At 47.6% G+C, this 20,842-nt stretch overlaps 1 protein-coding gene across 1 annotated transcript; it reads right to left on the bottom strand.

Moving 5' to 3' along the window:
- Window positions 1-1,009: 1,009 nt before the first annotated feature.
- LOC127321881 (auxin-responsive protein IAA24) lies at window positions 1,010-2,090 on the bottom strand. The gene is made up of 3 exons (XM_051350839.2): window positions 1,803-2,090; window positions 1,419-1,709; window positions 1,010-1,308 (listed from the first exon to the last, which is right to left on the bottom strand). Exons 1-3 carry the CDS (start codon window positions 1,988-1,990, stop codon window positions 1,251-1,253), a joined length of 537 nt encoding a protein of 178 aa, XP_051206799.1. The 5' UTR covers window positions 1,991-2,090; the 3' UTR covers window positions 1,010-1,250.
- Between the last annotated feature and the right edge of the window lie 18,752 nt (window positions 2,091-20,842).

Raw genomic sequence — 20,842 nt, 5'->3', positions numbered from 1 at the left:
TTATTTTTCCTACTTTCCCTTGTTTACACACAACAACAATACCACTATTAATTACATCCCAAGACTGATTCAGTCATCCCGTTATATTAACTTCTGAATCCTGACGGTAGCAGCTGTCGGCTGTCGTTACGCTGGGATATTTCATCGGGCAGCGTTATTCTGGGTGCAGGCGTATTCCTGGAAGGTGGGCACCAACCATATACAGCATCATGATATGTCCTCTGAATCATCCATCGACTGTCTGCTAGTACAGACTACTACTTATCACACCACTGTCTGCAGCTCTGCACATGAATTGTTCCCCTGAGACAGCATGCGTGGGTTTCTGTGCGGTTTGGATTCTTCCAGTGAGGTTCTGTTTGTTTGTTGGTTGGTTGGTTCATGCCCCTCCTCTGTTTGGCAGTAGACAGGCAGGCAGGTACCATATCTTTATTGGAGGTTTGCATGTTTGATTGTTCTTTCAGTGGTGTTTGTTTTTCCTTTCCCTTGATGAAAGAAGTGTTTATGTATTTTTTAGTAGCGATAACTTCATGGAAATACAAAGGATATGCTTCTGATGATTGATTTCTGTTTGATGGGTTTGGGCAACGATATCCTTTGATTCTCTTATAGGAGGGTTTAGCATTTTCACTGAATTTTGGCTGCCCCCAAAATATTCAGGCTTTCTCTAAAGAATCATCATTTAAATTTTGGGTAAAGTTTCCTGAATTCTGATTCATTTTCAGTGAATAGATTGTAAGGTTCAGGGTTTGGGGTCTCCGTATTTTCAGCGACTTTGGTGCGGCCAGAATTCGATCTAAAACGAAACTGTGGAGATGTTTCTTTCAGATCTGATGAAGAGCAGTAGGAATCAATAGAGAGAGGTAGTAACCAAAAAGAAACTAGTACTACATCAAAATGTGATGGGTGCAGGGATGGTAGCCACTCAGATCTTACAAAACAATACTGCTGCCCACAGTTCCATTGTATGAGCACGCAGGAAACAGAGAGAATCTTTTGGATAGAGAAATGAGCAAACTCAAGTCAAATTCCTCTTCTTTTTTTTCTTATTTCTTTTCTCGGCCTTGGCTCATTCAAAAACTCCCCATACTGAAAGAAAAAGGAAAAGATGGGACTATATACACATATTTTTCTTAGATGTTTCAGCCTCTTGGATACAAGCACAGGCACTGCTAAACCTCTCTGTACAGCCATGGTTCCCGATCGTTGATCCTTTCCCATGTGTCGCAGAGCCTCTGCCTTGATCATGATCACCTGGCCTCGGACCCCTTCATTATCCTCAGCTTCTTGCAGGAAGAGATGAACATACTGCAGAGGGAACTCGTAATTAGGCACTTGTTCATATTTACAAAAACCAACAGTTTCTGAAGAGGGAACTCATAATCAGATTCAGATGATGGGGGTAATATGGTACTTACTCCCATGGCACATCTCCGACGAGCATGAGGTCGCCGTCCTTGTCCTCGTATGCGACGGCGAGCTGGTCGGCGGCGCCGGAGGCGGGGAAGGGCTTGGCGGTGAAGAGCACGTCCAACGCGTCTCTGAGCTCCCTGTAGCCCTTGTACAGCCCGAGGTCGACCTTCCTGAGGTACGGCGCCCCATCCATGCTGACCTTCACGAACAGCTGCTCAGCCTTCTTGGCGGCTGCTGCCGCCTGGAAGGTGTTCTTCCTGTACGCCCTCACCGGCGGCCACCCGACAACTTGTGCCCTGTAAGCAATTAGCCGCGGTTAGTTTAACCATCTCATGGAGTATCACAGATTCTTGAGGTCCAGGGGTGTTTCTACGTGTGTGGAAGCTTACTTGGCGGGTGTGGTGGTGTCCTGGTCGTCGTCCACGGCGGCCGGGCCGGTCCCCGAGGCCTCGCTGCGGCTGTCGTCGAGAGTGCGCTTCGCCGACGGCCTCTTGGTGTCGCCGCTGCAGCTGGTGGCGCTGCTGCTGCTGCTTCCTGGAGGGCCGAGGCGGAGCTCGGTGGCGCAGTCGAGCTCCATGGATTTGGAAGAGATAACGCCGGTGGTCGAACGAGGAGGAAAAGGATGTGAAGATGAGGATGAGGATTGGTGGCGAGATGTGGTGTGCCTTTGGTGTTGTGTTCCTTTATAAAGGAGTGGTTGCCGGAGGTCTATCAGACGGGTGGGAATGGGAGGATTTTAAATGGTGGCGCGTAGGCGCATGTCCAGCGGTCGGGGCGGCAGCGGGGCCCACGGGACAGATGGGCAGTGGCGGGGCCCGACCAACATGTGGGCCCGGGTGTTGTTTTGGACGGGGGTCGCGGCGGTGGTGGGAGATTCCTTGCCGGGCCAGGCACGGCTAGGTGGGTGGGTCGGTGGGCTCCGGGGTAGGCAGCCCATGTGTGGCGAGGGGCCCACCTGCCTGTGGAAGACGTACACGTATCGCCGGTGGGTGCTGGTTCTCGCTTGTGTGTGCAAAAAAAGAAATGGTGTGGTGCTCCGTCGAATGATGTTGTGGACAAGGAATTGACGTGAGAAATATAGTACTGCTAGTTTATTATTGTTAGAGATGCTTGGTGTTTTCCTACATGCCGACACGCCACTCATTTTCTACACACTACTAGTACTGTTGTTGGGGATCTCATCTCATCTCATCTCATTGGAAGGTGTATGTTCTAAGAGAAAAAAAAATCAAATTAAATCATGCCAAATGACATACCCAACAGCCGCGTTCCATTGTTTTTCAGTTATTATATTATGTCCGCTCCATCAAAATTGTCTTATATTTATCGAAATTGAATGCATGGAAAAATTATTTAGTATCTACTACCTCTAACCTGATTTAATCGAACGCAGCCACTACACTGTGTCTATGTACATGTTCAGAACTAATCCCGCCCGATTAAATACAACCGGAGAAAGTAGATACATTTAAATTTAAATAAATCTAAGATGATTTTATCGGATGGAGGGAGCAGTAACGACAGCCATCACATCATTGCGATGCAAATCTGAATGCACGATCCATTCTCCGCGCAACTCTAGCTAGCTAGAACCAAAGTCATCCAAGTTGTCTTAGCATACACCACCTTCCCATTTTTTAAAAAAAGAAAAAAAAAATGAGTCGAAACGGAGCGACCAAGACAAGTAGCTGCACAAACAACACGAGCTTACAGCTCCTTCCTCTTTTGCGAGAAATAATAGTATCTTATAGTTAAACACGCGTCCAAATCTCAAATTATAAATACGGTTAGCAGAGATGCACATACCACACACGCATGCATATGCACACACAGTATTTTTCAATAATATATAACACGACAGTTAATGATGTTTGTTGAGGGAAGGATCGGAGCATGTAGAATGAACAACGCGGCATTTGGCTTTTCCTTGTTCAAGTCAATTAAAAGAGACAAGAGACCGGAGGGTTATTCTTTTTCTCACACGAGCATGAAAATTAAAGCGCCTCAGAGCCAGCAAAATAAGCAGAAAAATAATCACAGGAGCATAGAATTTACAAGCCGAAGGAACCGCTCCCGTGACTAGGGTTCCGCCCCGTGCCACCACCGCCAGGCCTTCCCCGCCTCCGTCCCCAACTTCCCCTTCCCCCGGCCCTCGTTGTCGCTCCCCGCGGGCGATAGGAGGGTGCCCAAACCCTAGCCTTCCTCGCCCCCCTCCTTCGGCCTCCCCATCCGCCGACGTCGGCGCAGGCCGTTCGGGCAAAGCCCCGTGCGGAGCCGGCGGCGGCGGAGCTGCTTCTCCCCGGGCGTTTGGAGGTGGGGCGCGGGGCATTCTCCTCTGGCAACGGTGCTCCTCGGCTCGGGAGGTTCCGCGGCGGCGCGGGTCTTCGGTCAGCGCAGCGACGGGCGGCAGGCTGGCGATGGCGCGGCTGCTTGGCGGCGGGGCGGAGAGATGGCGCGCGGCAGGGCTCTTTAGGCCCAGAGTCGGGCCCTCATGACCCATCTGGGGCTAGGAGGCCTGGCTCGGGTGCCGCCGGACTGCTTCTAGCGGGCAGGAGAGGTGGTCGGAGCTGAGGTGGGCGAGGTGGAGGCGCGCGTCCAGCAGCGTCCCGACGGGGGCTTCATGAGCATGGACTAGGTGGGTTTGTGCTCGGCTGGACCAGGAGGGCCTGGTATGGCCCTTGTCGGTATGTTCGGACGGGTACCGCCATTGGCGGTGGAGGCGGTTCCCTCCCGCGTGGCCACTACTTCATTGTTCCTCGGCTTCGAAATCCTCCTTTGGCTTGCTGGCCTCGATTCGTTGGCCGCGGTAAGGCGGCGATGGTGGTTCTACAATCATGGTGGAGCATGTTGGTGGGCGGTGAGTTTGGTGGAGCACATTGGAGTATCCGGTGCGAGGGTCGGGAGAAACCTCTGTCAGGTTAGCCGACGCTGATGCGGTGACGCTCGCGGGTGCCACATTTCCTTCCTGAAGGGCGTTGGGTGAAGCCCTCCTTCCTTGCCCTTGTGCGTCGATACCCAAGGTTTATCGAGCTCAGGGAGGTAGAGGTCAAAGATACCCCTCTCAAGCAACCCCGCAATTACGATACAAGAAGTCTTTGTGTCCCCAACACACCAATACACTTGTCAGGTGTATAGGTGCACTAGTTCGGCGAAGAGATAGTGAAATACAAGTAATATGGATGATTATGAGTGGTAATTGCAATCTGAAATAAAAATAGCAGCAGTAGAACTGGTTGTAAACAAAGTTTCAATGCTTGGAAACAAGGCTTAGGGATCATACTTTTACTAGTGAATACTCTCAACAATGATATCATAATTGAATACATAGATATTATCACTTCACTGCGCTACTCTGAACCACTCTCCGGTTTGATAATAAACACAAATTCACTGCGTAGGGATGCATAAGCACTCCTAAAAGTTCGCATTCCTAGTCTATGGACACCCCATGTTGTCACTTTGAGCATACAAAGATGGTACTAACTAGACACCAAAATTCATAAGTATTTCTGTAAATTAAGCTTAAAAACAAACACGGTGTGCACACTGTCACCTTCACACCGTTGGACAAGGTGTTCCCGGAGATCACATAATAAAATTTGAGTAGCATAATAGTTTAAGAATAACATCTACTTATTCAAGTAGATTACAAAGCTCATGATCACATAAAGATCATACATGGAGAGATAGATAGACCACATAGCTACAGGTAAAGCCCTCAGCCTCGGGGGAGAACTACTCACTCCTCATCGTGCGAGTCAGCAATCACAATGAAGATGGCGCTGGAGTCAATGGAGATGGCTCCGAGGGCAATTCCCCGTCCCGGCAGGGTGCCGGAACAGAGACTTCTGTCCCCCGGATCTTTTCTGACGACGGCGGAGCTACGGAATCTTTCGTGGACGGAGGCATATTGATTTAGGGTTTTTGCGTCGGGAGGCATTTATAGGCGGAAGGGCGAGGTCGGTGGCCGCCAGGGGGCCCAGACCACCCCTAGGCGCGGCCAGGGCCTAGGTCGCGCCTAGGCCTGGTCTGGCCACCCTGTGGCCCCTGTTCGTCTCTCCTATGGACTCCGTCTTCGCTCCGGGAAAAGCAGGAATTTGGCTTTTGTTTCATCCAATTCCGAGAGTATTTCGTGTACAAATTTTCTGAAAGCAAAACAGCAAAAAACAGGGAAGTGACACTGTGGCATCTTGTCAATAGGTTAGTTCCGGAAAATGCATAAAAGTGTCACGAAGTGTAAACAAAACATATATAAATTGGTGTAAAACAAGCATGAAGCATAAAAAATTATAGATACGTTTGCAACGTATCATGCGTACCGGGGGAAACCCTAGGACCAGTCCGGGTAGCAGCGTCGTCGTCGTCGCATGCCTTCTTGAAGGTGCTACTTGGTATGCGGCTTTTCAGAGTGCTAGGATCGTGGTGGGAATCCTCCGGTGGGCGCAACGGCTACGGAACACCTTCGTTTTCATCGATCCGACCTTGTTAGCTTTCTTTGTGTTCTCTTTCTTTCATGTTTTCTCTTGAGTATGATTGTGCTGATGCCCAGCTGTTGTACCGTGTGGTTGCTATATTAATATAGCGGAGAGAAAGCCTATTTCGAGGAGGAGAGCCAGCAAAATAAGAACGTTCGAAGTTCGAATCGATCGTTTTCATCGGGACAGGCCAAAACGAGCACACTGTTGCACCTCCACATGCAATTGTTAGGTTATCTCTCGTCAAAACTTGTTTATCCTACCCACTACTGATTTGTACAAGCTTGCTTCGAATCAAGACGAGTTCTACACGAAAAAGATGTATATGGCCGATAGGGTTCAGTTCTGACCATCGGCACCGAGTTTCGTAGACTATATCTTCTCGATTTTCGTGGTCAAAGTGGAGCATTTTTGGACGAATTTCTTCAGATTTTTCACATAGAGTAAATCGTTCGAAATTTCCTTTCAGGAAGATGAAGAGGAAGAGGAAGAAAAAGAGAAAGAGGGGGAAGAGGAAGAGGAAAAGGAAGAGGATGCTCGCCGGCCACCACATGGCCATCCAGTATGTGTCGTCGGAGCCATAGACGCGTATGCTTCTCGTGACCAAGAACAACGGGCGTAAATTCTTACAAACCGTGGGCAAACACAACATAGCGGTCGTGTCGCTGGTGTGCATCCAAGCGAGCACGATGCCGCGAACGTGGTTCTTGTGAAGACGAAGTGGTCTGCCGCCTGCTGCTCATGGCCGAGGACGGTGACCGCAAATTCTTGACAACTACAGGTGCACCCAGCGGCGTCACCACTCTGTTGTTGGCCTACACCTGGGCGAGTCCAGGCAACCAAACAACTTGCATTTGTATCTCTACTCGTGCAAAGAGTGATGATGCAGGCTACCAAACAACTTATTGATTTTGCAAAATTCATATCTTTGTCCGTTCTAGCTCAAGTGGGCAGTGCTGAGGCCGAAAACCATGCTGGCTACCAATCAGGCTCAGAGCAAGGCGACGAGAGGTGATTAGGGCGGGGCAAACACGCGAGCATGGAGACGAATTGCGGGCACTAATCAAGGCTGTCCCTAATTTGTCCCCTGCCCGGTGGCCCACGCTACGTGCGTGCGAGCAAGCGTGCACAGATGAAGGCAGCTACTCCAGCTAGCGAGCATGGATGGCTCATGGCTGATGATGGGTGCATATTCATGGAGAAGGCTAGTGTAGCTGTCACACGCGGCGTGTGGTGTGGGCCGATCGATCGTGTCGACCCGTCTCGCTGTCGGTCCATCAGAGCAAGTATAATAAGTTCTAGTCAGCTGATTATAAGGCTTAAAATAATATATTCATGCTTAGTTGGAGGAGAGAGAGGAGGAGAGAGAAAATGAGTGGGCTCTCATGCAAGAGCTAGCTCTAGCACGTGCTCCTAGGCACTTTGTGAGAGTAAAATGTGGGTCATCCATTGATAAAGTAGTACATGATTATAGCTCACTATTATATATGTTGGCTCTATATTAGCTACAAATGACATGGCACATGGCCTATAGCCAGCAGCTGACTATACTATTAAAGGCCTGGCCTCACGGTCACGGGGCGGGAGTCGCCATTAGCCAAGCAACCGTGCTTGCTTTCGGAAAAGACGAGACACCATGATAGTGGCCGAGAAAGCCACCGGTCGGTCCTCCATCCATCCATCCATCGACTGGTGCAGTTGCTAGCTAGCGACGGGTGACACGGCTGGTCGACCTAGCTCACCTGCCTAGCTCTATAGTCTCCGTACGCTGTCGGTCTGGAGCGAGCGCGACGGCAGCTTGGCCCAAAGTAAAGCGCGCCTTGTCTATTCCTCTTCTTTAATTTCACCGTCCGTCAGATCAGTGTGGGTCTGGAGATTCTCTTTACGCGACTCAAATTGTCGATGAGTGTGGATGTCCGCGGCGAACCATTTCGGGTGTAAATTTGAGTCCCGTGAATGCCTCTCGGTAAACTGGCCAGTCACTTTGCATCGGGTCACTCGCTTGGCGCAAACTAATTTTTATCCGCGCAAACGTAAACAATTATTTTTTGTCCGTTTCTACCGGGCCACTAGAGATGCCTAGCGCCTCGATCCATTTCGGATACCGAATGTGTCTGTTTCGGTTCGTTCGTGGTCCATGGACCAGCTAGAGTCTCATGTTTGTTTGCGCGTGGCAGTGCACTCAACTACGACCAATTTTGGTCCGCATTTTAGATAATCCAATTATACAGAAAATAATAGCTGATAATCCAAATTTTGCTAAAATGATAGCAAATTAAGTAGCACTACAAGGTAGTTCAAAGTTCAAAAAGGATGGAACACAAATGGAAGTGTGATCAAATGAATCACAAATCTCTATCAAGGATTTTCTTCTTCTCAAACCATGCTCGCTGAGTAGGATTCATGTTGTCGGTCACAGGGATAGCCATGATCTTGGCCTCCTTGGAGAGTAGGGAAGCCTCCAATTCCTTTTGCTTGTTATGAGCATTGATCTCTTCAATTTTGAGCTTCTTGTGTTGTACATCGTAGTAGCTCTTCACGGCCTAACCTTTTTTCCGACTCTTTCTCATGTCTCTCTTCTCACTTGATACCTCCTTATCGGTTAGAAGTGTCTTGATCGTCTCCATGGCTGCTTGCGACGAAGCCTCGCGCTTTGCATCCACATTGGAGTTGGTCCATCCCCTTGGCAGCTTTGATGCACCAGACGCACTCGGGGCGGCATCGAGATCGATGATATTGGACTTCGCCCCTTCGTTGGTGGACTGGGACGCATAGAGGTCTTACCACTTGGGGAAATCCTAGATTATCGTCTAACAATGGACCGGTGTGAAGCTCTTCATTTGGTTGGCAGCCTTGAAGTGGCCCAAAGTTTGAAATGCCTAATGCCACTATGTTTCCGCATCTTCATTGTGTCATTGAAGTGGCCCAAAGTTTGAAACTAAGTGCATTGCTCTTGAATCAATGTCCACCTTTATATGAGAGAGGCCTCACTCCGATCACTCTGAAACTGGTGATCACCCAAGTATTTGTGCCTCATGAAAGTAGTTGAAAATCTTCCTCCAAAATGTTCCTCCCTCTTGTTGGGCACCACAAATTGCATATTTTCCTATTTCCAGCCAAGCCTCGCAAAGACACATGTCCTCAAGTTTTGTGCATCCATGGTTCTTTTGGACCCTCCTTTGGCTTGGCGAGCGAGCTCGTCGTCGAGCAATTGCTTTTCTTCAATATCTACCGAACTTGTTTATGTTCCAACTTGGGTCGCATGTTGGGTCTCGGTGTTGCCCCTTTCATTGATCATGGCCTCCATGGTGGCGTCCCTTACCTGCTCTTCGGTGAAGAAGTTTCACCGGACGGAGAGCTTGAATAGAGGAAAATGGAGCTGCGCGCCAGATTTAGCGGTGAGGCGGGGCGGTGTAAAACATGCGTCGTGAATCGGTGGGAGGTGAAGGAATTCCTCCAGTGAGATTTTGGCCGACAAACAGCAGCTAACGTGAATTTGTCCCAGCGAGCTTAAGAAAAGGTTGGCTCACGATGGCAATTTTATCCACGGATCCGGGTATCCACGGATATTCGACCCGCCGGGCACGGGTATGGAGGGTTGATTGTGTCCACGGATTTCATGGGGCGGATATCCGATAATTCATGGAGCGGGCACGGGCAGAGATTTTGCTCCATGGATATTCGATGGATATCCAACTGACATGTGGGACCCACATGTTAGTGACACATGCAATTTTACCTACGATTGGATATCCTTTTTAGGCCCAAATCACCAAACGCTTAATTTAAGCCTTAATGATTTTATACTCTAAATAATCACGAAACCGCCTTGTGCTGGTAGGGCTTCCGCCGGCCGCATTGACTGTGGATCTTCGTTGATTGCTCCGCCTCCTCGGTAATGTGATATATTGTTGCTTTGATATTCCTATGAATTATCGACATAATTACGGCTGAAATGCTACTGAAATAATGTCGAAATGCTGCCAAAATATTCATGTTAGCTTATTTTTTATGAAATGCAAGTGAAATATTGCTGAAATGGTACTGATATTTTATGGGCATGGATATCCATGGATATCCAGGTATCCATCGGATTTGGATTTGGGGCGACATCCATGCCCATGGATAATTTCGTGGGCGGGGCAGAGCGATGCTGATGGATTTAGGCATGGATTTGGTTTTCCTATATCCGTCCAAACCCGCTCCATTGCCATCCTTAAGGTTGGCTAGCGAATTTGCGATACAGGAAACCTCCAAACCAACGATTTGCGATTTACATCTCCCCTGAGCCGGTAAACGGGCATACATGAGCCAATCACCTCGCACAAACGAGAAGACTGTGGAAGATGGCACAAAAGGAAACGCTGAAATGGAAGAGACTGGCAAATTCGCGAAAAGAAAAAATACAAAGAGATCGATGGCAACCAATCACGTCCGTGGTGTGCCCCGGGCCCTGGCTACATATGTACCCGCCGGCCGGTGGCTCCATGCGTGTAGAGCTGGACTAGTCCCCCGACATAGGACGAGCAGTCGCACGTGCGTGCAGTGGCACACGCGCAGCCCGTCCAAATAGACCGTACGTACAGATCGGCACCAAATTATGAGACACGTCGCAAATCGGGCACACATCACGATCGATCGCCCAACTGCACTTGGTGTAATGGACACGCTCACATGCCATGCGCGCTCTCTCGTGGCCTCCGGCTGCGGGGGCGGCGGAGCGGCTAGACAGCCTGCCAGTGTCACTGTTTGTAGTTCATGACCGTGGCAGCAACCATCGCGATCGTGTACTGCCCTGGCCATTAATACGCACAATCCTGCTCGCTTCCCTAACGCAGGACACGGTGTGGGTTAGTCTCAAGCCTCCATCAGGCCGCAATAAGAAAAGCAAAAATAGCTTCGTATAGCGCGCGTATTACCGGATCCACAATAATACTATCTCGTGAAATTGTTGCTGGGCCTTGTAGGCCCATAGCGAATAAAAATTTGGAAATTCCCGTTGCCCCAATTATTCTACCCTAGCTGGGTTTAAAGTTTAGTTCTACATTATTGCTAGTTAGGAAAGAGCTTGACGGTTTATAAGGTGAGCTTTTTTACTTTCACTAGGGTGTGAGAAAAGAAGAATCTTCTGTGCACTCATCGTTCTTCGCCATCCGCCTCGTCACGGCGCAGGAATGAACCGAGATCATACACATACATGTTTCTATTTTGACTATTCGGAAAATTACTCGTTTGTTAATTTATGAGTCATTAACGAACGTGTTATGAGTTGTTTATAGGTTTCTAGGTTGTGGGCTTGTGTTGATTTGGACGTGGGCTACACACTCACGACCTACTCAGCTACCTCCAGAATCTACCCACTCACGTATTTCGGTGTACATCGAAGGACGGATTCCTGTCTTTCGTAGACCTGTACGGGTGAGGGGTAATCAAATTTTTTGGGGAGCGCTAGGGTGCGACTAATGGCATCATCACGTCCTCCGATGACAACTTCTAACTGGACATTGACAACCTCTTTGGCGATATGGGCGACAACACCGAGACGAAGCCGCCGCTCAAGTTGCACTGTATGTAACCCTATCTTCTCTCTTTCAGATCTATACATATAGCTTCTTGTTCTAGTGTTTGGAGTGAATGTGATCGGTTTATCGTGTTTAGATATAATTTGTTCAACTATTCTGTTAGTCTGCATGATTGATTTAGTTATTATTTTTATGATTATGATTTCCTTACTTTTTATTCGAATTAAAATTTGTTGTTATTTGCTTATTTAATAAAAAGAAACTTCCGCACTAACTAGGAGTACACACGCCTACGGCTGACTGTCGATTGGCCAGTTTACAACTGGAAGAGGGCGACAAAGGAGCTGGTTTGCTTGCGAAAGGTCAAATTCTGTGTAGCCTAGTTTCCGACAAAAAGGAAATGGGACGGAGTAAGCATTTGGTGCACATGGGCACCAGTGCTCTCAGTTTTTGAAAAACTAAAAAAATTATATATCCGTGTTTCAAAAAATCATCACATTTATTATATGAATACATATATATGTTCCGAATACTCGTGAGAAGTTTTGGTAGAAATTGCATTGTATTTTGAGCTACAGGAAAAAAACAAATTTATGACTACGTATAGAGACGTATATTTGTCAGAAATTTGTCTTTTTTATATAGCTCAAAATATAACATATTTTTCTCCGAAATTTCTGCCGTATTTTCGGAATGTTTATATGTATGTAGGTATTTAATTTCAATATTTTTAAAATACAAATAATATGACTTTATAGTACCAGGAGCACTGGTGCTCATGTGCTAAAGACACTTTTCGAATGGGACGTTCCTTCTCGCTCTCTTCCTGTCAACCACGTCCACGTCCTGGATTGTGCGTGGGCTTCCTGGGTTCCGACTGCCTTAACGTGCATATAAAATAATACTCCGTCTAGCTTTAAGTTGACTGTTGACGCGCACGATTTGCAATTGCGAGAGCGAGAGGGCCAGAGGGGTATGACCGGCCGTGGCGGTGCCCAACGACAGGTTTGGTTTGGCTAGCTCATCGGTCGACCGCATAGCTTTCGGATCCGACTTTCAGAAACCAGCTTAGTGGATTTGACCAAAAATAATTGACATATTCCCAGTTACAGTAGTAATTGTCAACATTATCTCAGCCCCGGTCGATCAGGAGTAGAGGTGAGAGTTTGCCAAGCGAACTTACGGTGTAGTCCACCGACGATATGAAAGGCTACCTGTTGGGGCTCGAGCGAGACAAGGCAAACAAACCTAGGCGGCGGATAGGGTGCACTGGCTTAACGGTGCGATTCAAACCGGACCAACCGTCCCGGACTGATTCACATGTTATATTTGTAATCAAAATTTACGCTGAAAAAGTGGTGGGTCCAAAGTTTTTCTCTTGTCCTCCTCAAACCCTCATGTTAGTGGAACAGAAACCAGCCCATCTCTGAATTGACCCCTTCCTCTCTGTCACCGCCTATGACGTTCCTTGCCGTTGGTGAACCAGCGCGCCCGCCTCGGCCGATGCTTGCCGGAGGCCAGTCCTCTTGCCGCCGTCGGAGGTGCTCGGGACCTGCAGCCGTCCCCGCCTTCGTCCCGTGTCATCCTTCCGGTTGACACCGTCACATCAGTCCACTTAGGGTGGTTGCCTTTTGCAGTTGTCTTCTATGGTACGGCCGGGAAAACTCGACTTTGCCGACCAGAGGCTCAGACGCGCCAGCGAACCACGGCGTCCAGGACCTATGATGCCATTTGCGCGGCCGAAATTAAGGTACAACTCGGCCTCTATTTTGATGCCGGCATATACATTGATGTAGAGACCACGATATAACTATTGTTCTTATGTTGTACATAGATGAGCAGTAGCTCGGTCGAGGTTTTATACAATCATTTCATCCATACATTGTCGGACAACGTGTTTGACGGTAATACCGATGTTATGATGGCCGCGACAACCCTCAATCATGAACACAACGAGAGGCAACTGCCAATGTCCAATGGTAATATAGTTGTTGTTTATTTGATGGTAATCTATTTTAATTTTTTTATTGTAGTTTTTACTTTTGTATTATGTTGAAACGGACAAAATAAGCTAACAGAAACAGATATGCAAAATTATTAGCAGCGTGGATCGAATAAGGTGCCCCGCTAAATATACCTCTGCTTCAACCGGATCGAAGAAGAACACGGACCGCTGGCCTATCCACGGGTTCACCCAAATGTACATTACATTTCGGTGAGCCCGCGAGATTTGACTTTGTGGCCTCACGAGTCACGAGCCCGGCATAGGGCACCTTCTCTGCGTTGGGTCGCCGCTGCTGTGCTCCTCAGGAGGTAGGGATTGTTGGATGGAAGCTACCGGCTAGCTTCTTGCTTTCTTCCTTCCTGTCTCCCCCTAGCCTTCTACTTCTAGGTGTTAGAATATGTATTAGCTTTATATTTCATGTATCGTATCTGGTACAACCTCTTTTTGTAACAAACTCTGTAAACGACCCGTGGCTGTTTTGCCCCATATAAACACGAAACCGAGGCTGAGGCAAAAGCACTCGTTCTACCCAGAACGTCTAACATGGTATCAGAGCTACCCTCTTCCCAGACCTAGCTGCCGCCGCCGCCGCCGTGAGCCGCCACAACACAAACAAAACCGCGCCGTCACCGCAGCCTTCTGCTGCTGTCACCGCGCCTCCACAACCCAAGAAAACCCAGACAAACACAAGACCGTCGCCGCCGCCGCTGTTTCCCAGCCGCCGCCTCCACCGTCAAACACGACACAAGCCGCCGCGCGTCAAGTTTCTCAGCTTGTCGCCGCCACCGCTACACACATACAACCTGCCGTATCAGCCTTCTGCTGTCACCACCGGCCTATCACAACCCTAAAACCTAGATCGGTTTTGATCATCTTGTTCATCAACAGCCATGAGTGCATCTAGTTCTACGGGGATGTCGAGCTCGCCCTTGCTGCCCTGGGGGCGCCTCCTGCTCAGCAACTAACGCGCAACAATTTCCTGTTATGGAAAGCTCTTGTCCTCCCGGCCTTCCGTGGTGCCAACGTGATGTCCCTTCTCGATGGATCAGATCAAGCTCCTGCAAGAACCATTGAAGTAGAGGACTCAGAGAAGAACAAGACCAGAGTTCCCAATCCTGCATACATAGAGTGGATGGCTAGTGACCAACAAGTTCTTCGGTTTCTCCTCAATACTCTGTCACCCGAGGTCCTCTCACATCTGCTTGAAGTCACCTCTACTGCCGAGGCTTGGACTGCCATCGGAGCCATGTTCAAGACTGCTTCCCGTACCAAGGCACAAAGATCTCGCGAGGTGAACTCAATGACACTAAAAAGCTCACCTTGACTGCAGACCAATATTATACCAAGATGAGGGGTTTTGCATCTGAGTTGTCTGCTCTTGGAAAACCGGTTGAAGATGATGAACTTCTCGGCTATCTGTTGCATGGACTAGACAAAGGAGAATACAACGCCCTCATCACCACAGTAAATGGCAACCCGGGCACATCACTGGAGGAATTCTATGAGCAGCTGAGCTCCTATGACATGCGCAATGGGGTGGAGGAGAATGGCTCGTTTGTTTCCTCTGCTAATCTGGCTCGACGTGGTGATCAACGTCCTCGTGCCCATACACCTCCGCCCCGTGGTCGCACTCCTCCACCTTCTCGGGCTCGCAGCCCGGACCGCGGTCCATACCGTGGCGGTGGATACCGTGATGATGACAGAAACTATCGCAGAGATGATGGCCGTGGAAGTTGGCGTCGTGATGATCGTCGAGGTGATCGCAGAGATGATCGCCGTGACAGAAACAGAGATGATGGTGGTGGCTACCGCCGAACAGATGGACGTCGCTCAGACCGTGTCCCTACTCCGTATGTTGATACTGAGTGCCAGATCTGCAAGAAATATGGCCATCCTGCAAATGCTTGTTGGTGGCGTTATTCTGATGACAAGAAGGACAGAGATGATGGTGACAAAGGAGCAAATCTTGCGTCATATGGCGTCGACACAAACTGGTACACTGATACAGGTGCCATTGATCATATTACTAGTGAACTGAACAAACTTCTCATCGCCAACAAGTATCATGGTCAAGATCGGGTCCGTACTGCTGAAGGCACAGGTATGCACATTAGTCATATTGGTAATTCAGTTTTGCGCACTCCTCATGGTTCCTTTGATCTAAACAACATTCTCCATGTTCCTAGTGCATCGAAAAATCTTTTATCAGTACATCGCTTTACCCTTGATAATCATGTCTTTATTGAGTTGCATCCTTTCTTCTTTTTAATCAAGGACCAAGCAACTCGAAGGATTCTGTTTAGGGGCCCCTGCTGGGGTGGTCTCTATCCCTTGGTGCCCATGTTTCATGAGACCGCCAAGCACGCCTTCATCACAATAAAGCCTTCATCATCCACATGGCATCGCCGCTTAGGACATCCATCTTCATTCGTGGTTCAACAAGTTCTTAGGAGAAATAAAATAGCTTACACCCCAGAGAGTACCCCATATGTTTGTGACTCTTGTCAGTTGGCCAAGAGCCATCAGTTACCATATCCCACTTCTTCTAGTGTTTCCACTGCTCCCTTGGAGCAAGTGTTTTCTGATGTATGGGGCCCTGCTCCTCTCTCTGTGGGAAAACATGCATACTATGTAAGCTTTATCGATGATTTTAGTAAATTCACATGGATCTATTTGCTCAAGAAGCGTTCTGATGTTTATCAAGCTTTTCTTAACTATCAGCAATTTGTTGAGCGCAAGTTTGATAGGAAAATTGTTACTATGCAAACAGATTGGGGAGGTGAATATGAGAAACTAAACGGTTTCTTTCAGAAGGTTGGCATTACACATCATGTCTCTTGCCCTCATGCTCATCAACAAAATGGTTCAGCTGAAAGAAAACATCGTCATATAGTTGAAGTTGGTCTTGCTTTACTTGCAAATGCATCCATGCCACTAAAATTCTGGGATGAAGCTTTTATAACTGCCACCTTTCTCATAAATTTGCTCCCTAGCAAAGTGCTCAACTTTGAAACCCCCACTGAACGCCTTCTTCATATCACACCAAACTATGATGCCCTTAGAACTTTTGGATGTGCCTGTTGGCCTAATCTTCGTCCTTACAATAAACGAAAGCTTGCTTTTCGTTCCAAACGATGTGTTTTCCTTGGCTATAGTCCTCTTCACAAAGGTGTAAAATGTCTAGATATCTCTACAGGTCGCGTGTACATCTCCCGCGATGTTGTCTTTGATGAAAACGTCTTTCCGTTTGCATCCCTCCATCCAAATGCCGGTGCCCTTCTTAAAAAGGAGATTCTTCTCCTTCCATCTTCCTCTTCTCATGAGAGTGCTCAAAATTGTACTGCCCATATTGTACCTATTGTGTCTACTACTAATGTGCTACAGGAAACTACACATATTGAAGAAAACAGCAAAAACAGTTGAAGGAAATGGGCGGAATCTGTTGATGACCATCGACGCAAAACGATGAAACCAAAGACAGAACACGAGGTGGATATGCTGAACATTCCTCGACTCTGTCGATCCCGAGGCGCAGCAAGACGAGGAAGATCCGCCATCCGTCGCGTCGGCCGCTGGGCAGGGCCTCGCTCGTCCCGCTGCGCGTGACGGCCACACGCCCGGGGACCGCGTGCACTGCGTCCCTCCCGTGTCGCCGCGTGTCTGCCTCGCCGAGCGTGGAGAGCCCGGCCTCATCATCACATGCGCACTGCATTCGCCGGCGCCGTGTCTCCCCGCCGGCTCGCTTGGATCTTCTGGGCCAGCTCCGTTGAGGGCTCCTGGCCGGGGGAGAAAGCTCCGACGAAAATTCGAATGATGCAAACTCTGGCACCGATTCTGACAATTCTGCTGCTGCTTCGCCACCTCCACCTTCTCCACCTGGAGTTCGTACTCGGCTGCAGAAAGGTATACGCAATCCAAAACAGTATACTGATGGCACGGTTCGTTATGGCATGTTGTCTTCTACAGGTGAACCATTAACACTTACAGAAGCTTTGAATGATCAAAATTGGTGTAAAGCTATGAAGGAAGAATATAATGCACTCCTTGAGAACAAGACTTGGCACCTTGTTCCTCCAAATAGAAGCAAAAACTTGATTGATTGCAAATGGGTATACAGAATTAAGAAGAAGGCTGATGGCTCCATTGACAGATATAAAGCAAGACTGGTTGCAAAAGGTTTCAAGCAAAGGTATGGCATTGATTATGAGGATACTTTTAGTCCTGTGGTAAAAATTGCAACTATCAGGGTTGTTTTGTCTCTATCTGTTTCTTGTGGATGGAGTCCACGGCAGCTAGATGTCAAGAACGCGTTTCTTCATGGTGTTCTGGAAGAGGAGGTCTACATGAGACAACCTCCAGGTTTTGAGAACCCTCATGCTCCGCATCATGTTTGCAAACTTGACAAAGCTCTATATGGTTTGAAACAAGCGCCTCGAGCCTGGTATTCTAGATTGAGTTCTAAACTATGTGAACTTGGATTTACACCATCAAAGGCTGACACTTCTTTATTTCTCCTAAAGAAGTCAGGTATATCTATGTTTGTCTTGATTTACGTTGATGACATCATAGTCACTGGATCTTCTGATCGTGCTATTAATGCCCTTCTTCGAGATTTGAATGTGAACTTTGCTATCAAGGATCTAGGAGACCTACACTTCTTCCTCGGTATTGAAGTAAAAAAATTGCACAATGGTCTACTCTTGACACAAGAAAAATATGCCACAGAATTACTTGACAAAGTTGGTATGCATAGTTGTAAACCTGCCCCTACACCTTTGTCTTCCTCTGAACAGTTATCTCTCACAGATGGTACACCTCTTGGCTCTGAAGATTGTACTCAATACAGAAGCATAGTTGGAGCCTTGCAATATTTGACTCTCACACGACATGATTTAGCCTTCTCAGTGAATAAAGTGTGTCAGTTTCTCCATGCTCCAACTACAGAACATTGGACAGCTGTCAAAAGGATCCTCAGATATGTGAAGGATACACTAAAACTTGGAATTACTTTTACAAAATCATCATCTACATTTCTAAGTGCTTTTTCAGATGCAGATTGGGCAGGTTGCCTGGATGATAGAAGGTCTACAGGTGGTTTTGCCATATTTATTGGACCGAATTTGGTCTCCTGGAGTGCAAGAAAACAGGCTACAGTGTCTCGTTCCAGTACTGAAGCTGAATATAAGGCCCTAGCTAATGCTACAGCTGAGTTGATTTGGGTTGAACCTCTTCTTACTGAACTTGGAGTAAAACTGTTGCAAAAACCAAGTCTCTGGTGTGATAATCTAGGGGCTACCTATCTGTCTGCAAATCCAGTCTTTCATGCTCGTACCAAACACATTGAAATTGATTTTCACTTTGTCAGAGAAAGGGTTGCTAGTAACAGATTGGGCATTCATTTCATCTCAAGCAAAGATCAAGTGGCTGATGGCTTTACAAAAGCTTTGCCAGTGAAGAAGCTAGATGAGTTCAAACGTAATCTTAACCTTTCTGAAGGTTCAGATTAAGGGAGGGTGTTAGAATATGTATTAGCTTTATATTTCATGTATCGTATCTGGTACAACCTCTTTTTGTAACAAACTCTGTAAACGACCCGTGGCTGTTTTGCCCCATATAAACACGAAACCGAGGCTGAGGCAAAAGCACTCGTTCTACCCAGAACGTCTAACACTAGGTAGGTACCGACTAGTTGCGTTCGGCCTCGCTCAAGGTAGGCCGCCGCCGTCTGCATTTCCGTGGTTTCCAATCGAGTTCCCAGGAGCAATTTTACGAGCATTTCGCGCACACGAGTGCTCAGTGCTCAGTGCGCGACCGACATCAGAGTTGACGACGCGCTGTGGAAGAAGTAAACAGAGAGGGGAAGGAGTCGCGGTCGTGGCGGTGGCAGGGAGCCAGGGACGGCGCCGAGTCGCCGACAAGGTTCGGCTGGGCTGGCTGATGGTTCAACCGCGCGTAGCTTCCACCTTCCGGGGAACAAAAGAAAAGAGAAGTCTGGTTCTGGTTCTGGTGAAAGCTACCGCGTACGTACGTGCGGTGCGAACATGCGCGCGCAGGATAGGGATGTGTGTGATGAGGTCCATGTATATTTTGCGCGGCTATTGGGGCGCTGAAACGACGCGGCCCGGCCGAACGGCCAGGGCTAGTTTCTTGATGAACATACCCAAAAAATGGAGCATGGCTTGCTCCTTCACATCGTGTTTGCAGATTTTAAGTGCAAGGACTGACGTCCAATGGTTTTTGTAGCGCAGGAAGGAGTATTAATATAGAGTGCAGCATAGGTTCCTCTCTTGATATAGTAGGGTCTTTTAACTTGGCTTTCACAAGTAAAGATAAACTGGAAGGATGTCATGAAGTAATCTTGAGAAGCTCAACGGCTTAAGTATTCGGTTTTCCTAGCTATGAACTAGGTTAGTGCTCATCCAATTTCTACACCGTCTAATTGCATCGTGGCTCATGCATATGACTTGTCAGTTAGATTGCAAGTGGAGATGCAGTTAAGCAAAATGCTTCCGACAGTTAGATTTGCTCAGTGAATCATGCTAGTCATGAGTTGCAACATAGGTTGCAACTGAAATTTGATCACCATACCGTGTTGCAATCTCCCTGAATCTTATTCTGCAATGCTATTGATATAGCTTGCCATATTGTTTCCTATTTCACGATATAGCAGGAACAATTTCTTGTTCGCATTTGATAGCAGAAATTGATTCGAGAGAGATTCATTCTTGAGATTGATACCTACAGCTGACCATATATGATCTCCATTTGTTCAAGTGATGCTCCCAGGGAGCCATCATCCCCTGGAAAGAGTGGAAGCATCCGATTTATGTTGAAGACTCTCCGGAAATCGGAATTCAAGGTTCTTGTTTCTACCAAATGCTTTAATGATAAGCACCGTTTCATTTCTTACTTCGAGAAACTGAATCCTAGTCTGATTGATAAGTATAGGCTATGTATCAATATATGTTCAATGATCCAAACTATATTCAATATGTTCTCACAAGAAAAAGGATGTTTACCAACTACTTTTCCTCATCAATTGATGCAGAGGCAGGGACGATACTCCCATTTCTGAAGAAAAAAAAAACTAGTTTCATGGTTCACTTATTAATTTATATAAATAGTTGAAACAAACGTGTCCTTTAGTTCACTTTAATTTTTAATTTACACGTGCAACTTTAATTTTTCTTAGCATGATACTTTCGAGTAGATTCTTTTATGTATGGTTCCACACTAATATCACCATGCCATACTCAAGAGAACACAATCGTAAGTTCGTAACGGCCAGTTTTTCCTCTTCCGCTCGCGAGAGGCGGAGGCGATCCAATCTTCCCAATCTCCACGTTGGGCCAATCTCCACATTGGGCCTGGTTTGCTCTCCGCTTGCCGCTCTGTCGGCGGCATGAGGGAGGGGAAACCCTGTTCCT

Source organism: Lolium perenne, chromosome 2 (genome assembly GCF_019359855.2).
Source record: "Lolium perenne isolate Kyuss_39 chromosome 2, Kyuss_2.0, whole genome shotgun sequence".
Classification (NCBI taxonomy): Eukaryota; Viridiplantae; Streptophyta; class Magnoliopsida; order Poales; family Poaceae; genus Lolium; species Lolium perenne.
Note: the sequence above shows the minus strand (reverse complement) of the source record. Positions and strands in the feature narration are given on the sequence as shown.

What these genes read in the sequence shown, in the direction of transcription:
- LOC127321881 (XM_051350839.2), bottom strand. Translation starts at nt 1,990, where the DNA reads ATGGAGCTCGACTGCGCCACCGAGCTCCGCCTCGGCCCTCCAGGAAGC. An exon ending in GACACCACCACACCCGCCAA is followed by an intron (nt 1,710 to 1,802) that starts GTAAGCTTCCAC and finishes AATTGCTTACAG; the next exon opens with GGCACAAGTTGTCGGGTGGC. An exon ending in GTCGGAGATGTGCCATGGGA is followed by an intron (nt 1,309 to 1,418) that starts GTAAGTACCATA and finishes TTCCCTCTGCAG; the next exon opens with TATGTTCATCTCTTCCTGCA.